At 48.5% G+C, this 10,236-nt stretch overlaps 1 protein-coding gene across 1 annotated transcript; it reads right to left on the bottom strand.

The window, feature by feature from the left end:
• Positions 1–8,394: 8,394 nt before the first annotated feature.
• Positions 8,395–9,448, bottom strand: LOC119297430 (ethylene-responsive transcription factor ERF109-like). Its single transcript, XM_037575225.1, has one exon. The coding sequence runs from the start codon at positions 9,398–9,400 to the stop codon at positions 8,669–8,671; it is 732 nt and encodes a 243-aa protein (XP_037431122.1). The 5' UTR covers positions 9,401–9,448; the 3' UTR covers positions 8,395–8,668.
• Positions 9,449–10,236: the final 788 nt, after the last annotated feature.

Genomic DNA, 10,236 nt, shown 5'->3' with positions numbered 1-10,236 from the left:
CCCTCCTGTGCTCTCCGCCGCTGCTGATACTGCCCCCCGCCGCCGCACCTGCTGCCGATGGGTGTAGTGGCGTCTGTGCTCGGCATCGGCGCCGATAGCGTCGGCGAGGAGATTTGATGGGTGGACGGGGAGAGTGCGGCTTTAAGAAGTGCAACATCGGGCGAGGAAGCAGGCCGGCGTCGTGGGACGGCATGAGAAACATCGGCGGCGGCGGCGGCGGCCCTCGCTCCCTTCTTCGCGATTGGGCGATGTGGGGGAAAAACAGGACATGGAGTCGAGACGCTTAAGGTCCACACTGTTTTTTCTTTTGGCAACATAGCCAAAAATATACTTCTACCACTCCAAATATGTCTATATATTCCTAAAAATATTTGTCTTTTTAGATATTTTAACAAATGACTACACACGGAACAAAACAAAACGAGAGAATCTACACTCTAAAATATGTCTATATAAATCTGTATGTGGTAATCCATTTGAAAACTCTAGAAAGACTTATATTTAAGGACATAGGGAGTAATTAATTAGGGTGAGCTGATAATGTGAATTTAGTTGGCCTTTTAAAAAGGATTGAATAAATAAAAAAGTTATTTCCATTTTGTTAAGTTATTTCTAAATCCATCAAAATTTACACCCTCAATATTGTTTTTTTTAAACGAAGGCACAAGCTTCACCCTCAGTACCCATATAAGTCAGGGCTAGGCTAGTCGATAAGAAAAGAGCCATATAGTTAATACTTAATCTCTCCATCGTTATTGTACAACCATATACTCAGTCAATACATGCGAGAAAGAAGTAGGGTTTTACCTCCACCGTGAGGGCTTGAACCTAGGTAGATCTTCTCATGTTCCCTCTATGCTCTACTCGCCTAGCCATAATACCATAGCGAAGGATCTACCAAAAAATATTTCGACAGTGGCGCTCCAGGAACGAGACGTGCTAGGCGAGCTCGGAGATCAGATGAGTTATACAGTTCACGTCGGCGTCTTCGTGCTAGGGCAGATGTTTGCGTCCAACGTGATGTGCTACATCACTGATTTGGTGGGCCGTATCGGGCTCGCCAAACCCTTCGTTGTAGGCCGGATTGTCGACTTCGGCAATCAGGAGTCCATCGCGGCGAGCTCATCCTCCAGGGCATAGCTTCTAGTCATGGCTAGGAGGAGCTGACAACCTTCAGAGTCTAGAGGGAAAGTGTAGTCCTAGTGGTTGAATGCGAGGAGGAAGGAGACACATACAAAGTCTAGAGACCGGTACTATGTTTTCAGAAATGCTTTCTCCGTGCAAAACCAGATATTTGCAATATCAAAAGATCACATATGTGGAGTTTATGGCATCCCGAAAAGTGTAGCACTTTTTTTCAGGCCTGCCCCATAACGGTAGAAAGCAAAGTCCCCCTGTCTGATGTAATCAACAACAGGGATGCGGCTGGCCTAACCGCTAAGTGGGCCTTGGAATTGCTGCCTTTCGAGATCAAACTTCTAGATATACTCAAAACCTAGAATTTTATCTCTCTGCATTTGCCATGGCTAATTTACGATAACAACATTTTATAGTTTGCCAAGTGACCCTCTCTTTTTTTTGCGAGAGAAATTTCCAATCTATTCATCAATCATGGCAGTATAGAGAACACAAGAGGTAATAAAAATTACAACTAGGTCTATGGACCACCTAGCGACGACTACAAGCACTGGAGCGAGTCGAAGGCGCGCCGCCGTCATCACCCCTCCATCACCGGAGCCGGGCAAACCTTGTTGTAGTAGACAGTCGGGAAATCGTCGTGCTAAGGCCCCAAAGGACCAACACACCGGAGCAGCAACCATCGCCGATGAAGAGAGTTGTAGATTGGAAAGATCAAACTTGGAACCACACGAACGAAGACAAACAAAAACTGGATCCAAAAAGATCCACCGAAGACCAGCACCGACCGAATTCCATGAGATCCGACGGAGACACACCTCCACACATCCTCCGACAACGCTATTCGCACCATCGGGATGGAGATAGGACGTGTGAGACATTATTGCTACGGAGGGACATCGTCGCCGCCAAACAGCCCCAACCAAGACGTTCAACCTAGCAAAAACAAGAACGGGGTCCCTCCCGCCGGCGGGGGGCCGAGATCCTCCGCACCTCCATAGGCCAAAGGCCATCGGAGGCGGGGCGGATCTGCGGCGGCGCCGACGGGAGGAGAAAGGAGACATTTCTTGTGGAGGAGGAAAGGGTTCTCTAGTCAAGCCGTTTGGATACGACAATGATCCACCTCGACTTTTAATTATAAGTGACCCTCTTTTTCTCAAAATATATACATTTACCATGTCACCAATGATTTTTATTTCCCCATTACCATGTCCTATATAGATTATTTTTTAAAAAGTTGCCATATCTATTTCGTGATCTGTTTTTCCTAATTTTGCCATCATGTGTCCTTCTCACATGGCAAAATTTACAATTTTTTTGTTTTCTACAATTGCCATGGCAATTTTTTTAAAGTAGCCCATGTGAACCTATTTGTCAAAATTTATACATTTGCCATGTCATCGATCGAATTTTTTTCCGCATTTGCCATGACTTATAAAGATTTTTTTAAGTTGCTATATCTTTATTGTTATTTTGTGTTTCCTAATTTTGCTATCATTTTAGAGAACATAAATTATAATGTTGGATTTTTTAAATAATTGTGTACTACTCAAATGGCAATTTTCATAAATTTTCCACATGGCAAAAATTATTTCCATAAATCATTGCAATTTGTTTTGTGTTCTTTTGTGTGTTTTGCTCAACGTATGAGTTCTATAGTTTTTATTACATATATAATGGAAAATTAATCATCACAATGATGACAACTATTATTTCATGGCAGTGTCCTTGTGCATGTTTTTTTGTATCTACTGGCAAATTATTTGTAAATAACATGGCGATTGATTTATTCATACCATGGAAATTGCAGATGTCATAGTAATAATTACTGCATATGTCATGTGTTTTTTTATAGGGCATAGTTTCAGATATATTTGTCTTGTCTATTCTCAAAATGAACTTCGGGAAGGGTGAGAGGGGGAGAGGGAGGGCAAGAGTTTTGGTGATGGCAATTTTTCCTTGAGATCGGGCCCTGGTGAAGAATAGATCAGACAAAAATAATTTTACATGGGCAAATCTCCCATTTTCCCAATGGAAATGGCTTTTTGTAGGGAGTAATCACCTCCATGCTACATTTTTCAGGGATGATTAAGGGTGTGTTCGGATACCCTATAAGTTCACAAAACTTCACAGATCCAGCTTCTCTTCGTAGCTTCTCACTCCATGCAGCGATTTCCTTCCGTTCAACAGCTAAATCAGCTTCTCCAACTGGCAGTGGTTGCTGAACTGTCTAGCACCATTTTGGGTCGGACAGCCCCAGACGACCGTCGCGGAGAGATGCGGTATCGATTCGTGGCGATACGTGGCCGGTGAGGTGTAACGCCCTCGATGCGGCTATATCTCCCACGTGTCGAAGCACGACTTAGAGGCATAACCGCATTGAAAGCAATGTCGCAAGTGAGATAATCTTCACACAACCCATGTAATACATAAGGGAAAGAGATACATAGTTGGCTTACAATCTCCACTTCACACAAATACAAGAATAAAGCATTACATCATCCAGATACAATCAAGGTCCGACTACGGAACCAAAATAAAAGAAGAACCCCAAATGCGACAAAGGTCCCCGATCGACCCCAACTGGGCTCCACTACTGACCAACTAGAACGAAACAACATAAAGGACAAGATCTTCATCGAGCTCCTCCTGAGCTTGGTTGCGTCATCTGCACGGACTCATCGGCACCTGCAAGCTGGTTTTGGAAGTATCTGTGAGTCACGGGGACTCAGCAATCTCACACCCTCGCGATCAAGACTATTTAAGCTTATGGGTAAGGTAAAGGTATGAGGTGGAGCTGCAGCAAGGGACTAGCATATATAGTGGCTAACATACACAAATGAGAGCGAGAAGAGAAGGCAAAAGCACGGTCGAAAATCTATGATCAAGGAGTGATCCTAAAACAACCTACGTCAAGCATAACTCCAACACCGTGTTCGCTTCCCGGACTCCGCCGGAAAGAGACCATCACGGTTACACACACAGTTGACTCATTTTAATTAAGTTAAGGTTCAAGTTATCTACAACCGGACATTAACAAATTCTCATCTGCCCATAACCGCGGGCACGGCTTTCGAAAGTTCAAATCCCTGCAGGGGTGTCCCAACTTAGCCCATGACAAGCTCTCACGGTCAACGAAGAAATAGACCTCCTCCCGAGACATTCCCATTAGACTCGGTATCCCAGTACAACAAGACACTTCGACAAGTTAAAACAAATCCAGCAACACCACCCAGATGTGCCGACAAATCCCGATAGGAGCTGCACATATCTCGTTCTCAGGGCACACCGGATGAGCAAGACGTCGGGTAGGCCAGCCCAGAGTTGCCCCTGGTAGCCCCGGACATCGCTCGGTTGGACCAACACTCAGAGGAGCACTGGCCCGGGGGGGTTAAAATAATGATGACCCTTGGGCGCGCGACCCCCAAGGGAAAAGAAAAAGCTAGGTGGCGAATGGTAAGACCAATGTTGGGCATTGCTGGAAAAGCTTTAATCAAGGCGAACTATCAAGGGGTTCCCATTATTACCCAACCGCGTAAGGAACGCAAAATCCGGGAACATAATACCGATATGACGGAAACTAGGGCGGTAAGAGTGGAACAAAACACCAGGCATAAGGTCGAGCCTTCCACCCTTTACCAAGTATATAGATGCATTAATTAAATAAGATATATAGTGATATCCCAACAAGTAAACATGTTCCAACAAGGAACAACAACTCCATGTTCCAACAAGGAACAAACTTCAATCTTCACCTGCAACTAGCAACGCTATAAGAGGGGCTGAGCAAAGCGTAGCATAGCCAAGCAACGGTTTGCTAGGACAAGGTGGGTTAGAGGCTTGGTTCAATAATATGGGAGGAATGATAAACAAGTGGTAGGCATCGCAGCATAGGCATAGCAAAAGAGCGAGCATCTAGCAAGCAAAGATAGAAGTGATTTCGAGGGTATGGTCATCTTGTCTGAAATCCCGCAAGGAAGAAGAACGAGTCCATGAAGAAGACAAACGGACGTAGACGAACGGGTCCTCACAAACGCGACGTTACCGGAACCAACCCGAAGAAGCAAACACCGAAAAGAAGCACACAACATGGTAAACAACCAACATATGAATATGGTATGATATGCGGGATGCGGTATGCGACGCGTATGCATGATTTGCATGGGAATGAAAGAACCTGGCCTCAACATGAAAATCTAAGTGTGCCACTGGAAATATGAGATGAAATCGCTTGAAAACGATATAAAGAACGCCGGGATCGGAGTTACGGTTTGGAAATGGCAAGCAATTCAAATATGACCACGTACTGCGATTTACAGCAAGTAGCCATCTAAATGCAACGAGATTAACATGCTACATCACTCAAACATGGCATAAAAATACATGGCAGGGATGCATTCAAGATGCTTAACAAAAGATGAAACTGAGCTACGGTCAATTCATCCCTTAACAGGTTCAAACAAGCATGGCAAAAATGCAAATGGTAAACAGATCTCAGACTTAGTGAAATTAACACTTGTCTGGAATTTCAGATCAGGTAACACACTTTGGAGCATGAAAACTAGATGCTACAGGAACTGAACATGGCAAAGTAAAGCATGGCATGGAGCTACTCAAAGAGCTTAACAAAAGTCCTTTAGTGACCTTGAGCCAAAAGGGACCAGAAAATACAATTGCAAGCATGTGAACATGGCAAAAACACAATCAGTTCTCAGACTTATTGAAAACTGGAGCATGCTGAAACAGATATCAAGTAGGCATGCTTACGAGTTCGATGCACTCACCACAGAGCAAGTCATGACAATCTAAGCATGCAACCATCAAGAATACACAAAATACAAGCTAGACATGGCAAGAACAATAACATGGCATACACGGATCAACTACAACATCCTCGGCAAAATCGCTAACAAGTAGACAATCTGCCCAGATTCACGAAATAGCAAAAGTAGAGCTCGATTGACTCAAGCTAGGGTGCTCCATAATTGCAAACAAAGACATGGATGGATAGAGCACTACAAGATTAACAAAACATACTTACTGATCATCCTCAAAAAAGGCACGGATCACTAGGAAACAACATGAACATATGGCATAATGAGATAAACAGATCAAGGACTTAGTGGAAATGCCAAGTTCCTGAAATCAGCATTACCAAGTGCCTCACTTTGCAAGCTTGTGCTAGTCACCACACACATCACAAAAATACATGGGTTGCACCTCTGGAAAAAAGGCAAAATCCTTAAAAAAACATATGTAGAGCTCATGGGCATATCATGCACACAATAATCATGGCAAAAATGACAAATATGTAAATGGAGCAGCAGATCTGACAAATAACTCAAGTAGCACTCTTATAACAGCATTTCGGGCATCAAGATGCACTCAAATGAAAATGATGCAATGAGATGAAATGATATGCTCTTTGAGACGAACATTTTGATATGCTATATACCCAAAATGGAGCTACGGATGCAAAGTTACGGCACGATGAACAAGGGCATATGGATCTGAGAATTTCGGTGACTTAGTGGAATTTATACCTCCGCGAAAGTCAACGCGGGACGGAGGGATCCGGGACATGGGGAAGGAGCTGTTTGGTTGGAGGGATGGGTGGATCTGATCCATCCCGACGAAATCTCGCCAGAGTTAGCCGGAGTTGCGCCGGAGACGGAGAAGGAGGCCGGAGACGAGGAGGAGGCCGGAGGAGGGCCGGATCCGGTGGCCGGAGAGGACGCCGGCGACGAGGAGGTTGCAGGCGGCCGTGGCGAGGCCGGGCGGCGCCGGAGTAGCGCGGTCGAGGCGGCGGATGGCCACGCCGGCGATGGCGCCCGAGGCGGCGAAGGGGCTCGCCCGCGAGCGGGAGGCGGCGCAGGCATGGGAGCCGGGCGGCGGTGGTTGCGGGCTCCTCTGCGGAAGGCGGTGGCGGCGGGCCGCGGCTCCGATGGCGGCTGGCGGCGGCGGCGAGCACGAAGGGGAGCGGTGGCGAGGCACCCCGGCGAGCAGGCGGCGCAAGTCCGGCGAGGAGGTGGCGGGTCCAAACGGGCGGGCGACGGCGGCGTGTGGGCTCGCGCGGGCCCGATCCGGGCTCCGCGGGCCGGCGACGCGAGGATGGCGGCGGAGGACAGGTGGCGCGACGCGATTCGCTGCGGCGGGCGGTTGGACGTGTCCGGCCGCCGGGCGGACATGTCCGGCGGCGCGGGGAGGAGTGGATCTAGGGTTCATCCACGAAATGATCCGAAATTTCGGGGACGGGTGCTCTTTTATAGGTAGAGGGGGCTAGGAGGGTCCAAATGAGGTGCGATTTTCGGCCACGCGATCGTGATCGAACGACCGAGATGATGGAGAGGGTTTAGGTGGGTTTTGGGTCAAATTGGAAGGGTGTTGGGCTGCAACACACACGAGGCCTTTTCGGTCCCTCGGTTAACCGTTGGAGCATCAAACGAAGTCCAAATGGTATGAAACTTGACAGGCGGTCTACCGGTGGTAAACCAAGGCCGCTTGGCAACTCTCGGTCCAATCCGGAAATATTTAATCTCCACACACGAAACAAAGGGTAGAAGTGACCACCGGAGGAGAACGGAGCGCCGGAATGCAAAACGGACAACGGGGAAAATGCTCGGATGCATGAGACGAACACATATGCAAAAGAAATGCACATGATGACATGATATGCAATGCATGACACGCAAGCAATGACAAGGCAACAACAGCGAATAACTGGACGACACCTGGCACTTCGGTCACGGGGCGTTACATGAGAGGATGAATCATTTTCACTCCAGATTCTCGTTCTGATGGTGTTGGGCTTTCCTCACTTCAGGGTTTTTGCACTTCGATCGACCACAACTTTCTGAAGCTAGCTTCATGGAGCTAGATCGTTTGACTTGGCTCCGCACGAGAAGTTTGCGAAGCGTGGAGTGGGAGGAATTCAAAACGGCCCCTAAATCTAGAGTTATTCACGTCCTCAAATATTACTATTAAAAAGAAATAGTTTGATAGATGTGATGTATGTCTAGTTTGTTTGTTTATTATAATTAATATTCTAAGAAGACATGTACTCCCTTTGTAAATTAATATAAAAACGTTTAGAACACTAAAATAATGATCTAAATGCTTTTATATTAGTTTACAAAAGGAGTATCTTCATACGAGACAACATGATATATTTGAGTGGCCTCATTCTTTTCACGAGTTACCATTTGAGTGGTAGGTTTTTCGTACAACCCATGATATAACACAGTGCGTTCATTTCTTCATTCAGGTGATAAACAGTACTTTCTTTATAAACTAATATAAAAGCGTTTTGATAGCTAAAATAATGATAAAAATGTTTTTATAATAGTTTACGGAGGGAGGGGGAGTAGTCGTGATGCTTAACAAGTGTAACGAACTAACGACTGTGTGCTGGCAATGCTTTGTCTCAACAAATCGAACGAATAAATCACTACGTTTCTCAGTTAGTCTGTTCCCAACAGCTGGTATCTGTCACTATCAGTAATCACCCTTATATACAAGATCTCAAATACACCTATGCTGGACTCGAAAATGGCGCGAACCACGGGTCCTCTCCATCTATCGTCATGAGATCCTGCAGGCCTTCCCACAGCTGGTCGCCGGCTCCGCCCGCACCCAGCTGCCACTCTCCCGGCGTCCTCTGGCCGGCGTCCGTGCTGCACGGCGACGGCGTGGCCAGAGTCTCGTTCTGCGGCGCCGCGCCAGCGTCACCATCGCCGCCATTGCCGCTCCCGTGCTCACGCAGGGGCCCGTCGGAGCACGGGAAGTTGAGCCTGGCGCGCGGGCCGCGGAACTCGAGCGCGGCGAGGTCGTACGCCCGCGCGGCCTCCTCGGCGGTGTCGAAGGTCCCGAGCCACTTGCGCACCGCGCGGCGCGGGTCGCGGATCTCCGCCGCCCACTTGCCCCACGGCCGCTGCCGCACGCCGCGGTAGACGTTCTTCTTCCTCCGCCGCTTCCTCTGCACCCCTCCCGCGGGCACGGCCGCCGCCGCCGCCTCCGGCTCGGCGGCCCCGAAGAAGTCGCACCCGAGGCAGCCGTCGATGCCGCACCGCCCGCACGCCACGGCCACGACGACCTCCGGCGGCGCCGTGGTGTACCCGGAGACGACGTGCCGCAGCGCGGCCACGATGATGCCGTGCTCCTGCTCGGAGGAGATCGTCCGGCCGTGGAGCCCCGTCGCTGCCGTGCCTCCGCGATGGTCGTGGAACTGGAACGTCGCGGCGCAGTCCTGGTTCGCAGTGGCCATGGCTATGACTGTGCCCTGGGCGCTTGGAGGGTGGCGTACGTGCTTGAAATTGGAGTGAGGCGGGAGGCGCTGGCGAGGGGGGGGCGGTTATATACCACCCTGGGAACATCGACAGCAACGCGGCGCGGATGTCGTTGACAGAGCGGCGCCAGGAGGATGGATATGCGTCGTTGATCTTCCCATTTTCTGCACAGGAGGAAAACGTGTGGACGCGGAGCCTCGCTGCCTCTCCTTCTCGATGGTCTTGGGCAGTGGATGGATGGACTGCGACGCGCGCGCTGACGTACGTGCGTGGCTACCTACGTTCGTTCGGCCGAGGAGGGAGGGGGCTGACTTCGTTGTGGGGTCGGACCGTCAGAGAGAGGCTGGACATGGAGACAAGTGTGTGATGGCTAGTATACTATAGTCAGACGGAAGAAAGTCAAAGGTCAACTCGCTCATCCGTAGCAGCTCCTGTTTTCTTTTAGCTTAAGCAAATCATTTTTATTGCCACGTTTACTAGTATTACTACCAGTGATGCATAGATGACGTCAGAAAAGCTTGGCAGTGGCTTATATTCTGCAAGATGGCTGTCGAAATTTCTTTTAGAAGATTCGAGAACATCAAATTTAGCTAATTTTTTAAAATAATACATTTTTTTAGTAATTTGCATAAATATTACGCCCAAAAAATTATTTTCAAAATAATACACCGTCGGCCAGCAGCTGGCCGACTGGTCCTAGTCAGCTAGCAGCAGGTTGACTGGGTCTTATCGGCCAACTGCGAGCCGACAGGTGGCTTCTCGGCCACGCGGAGGCCGACTATTGGCCAGGCCACGTCGGGCGCTGGCTGTCGGC

This window comes from Triticum dicoccoides, chromosome 5A (assembly GCF_002162155.2).
Source record: "Triticum dicoccoides isolate Atlit2015 ecotype Zavitan chromosome 5A, WEW_v2.0, whole genome shotgun sequence".
NCBI lineage: Eukaryota > Viridiplantae > Streptophyta > Magnoliopsida > Poales > Poaceae > Triticum > Triticum dicoccoides.
Note: the sequence above shows the minus strand (reverse complement) of the source record. Positions and strands in the feature narration are given on the sequence as shown.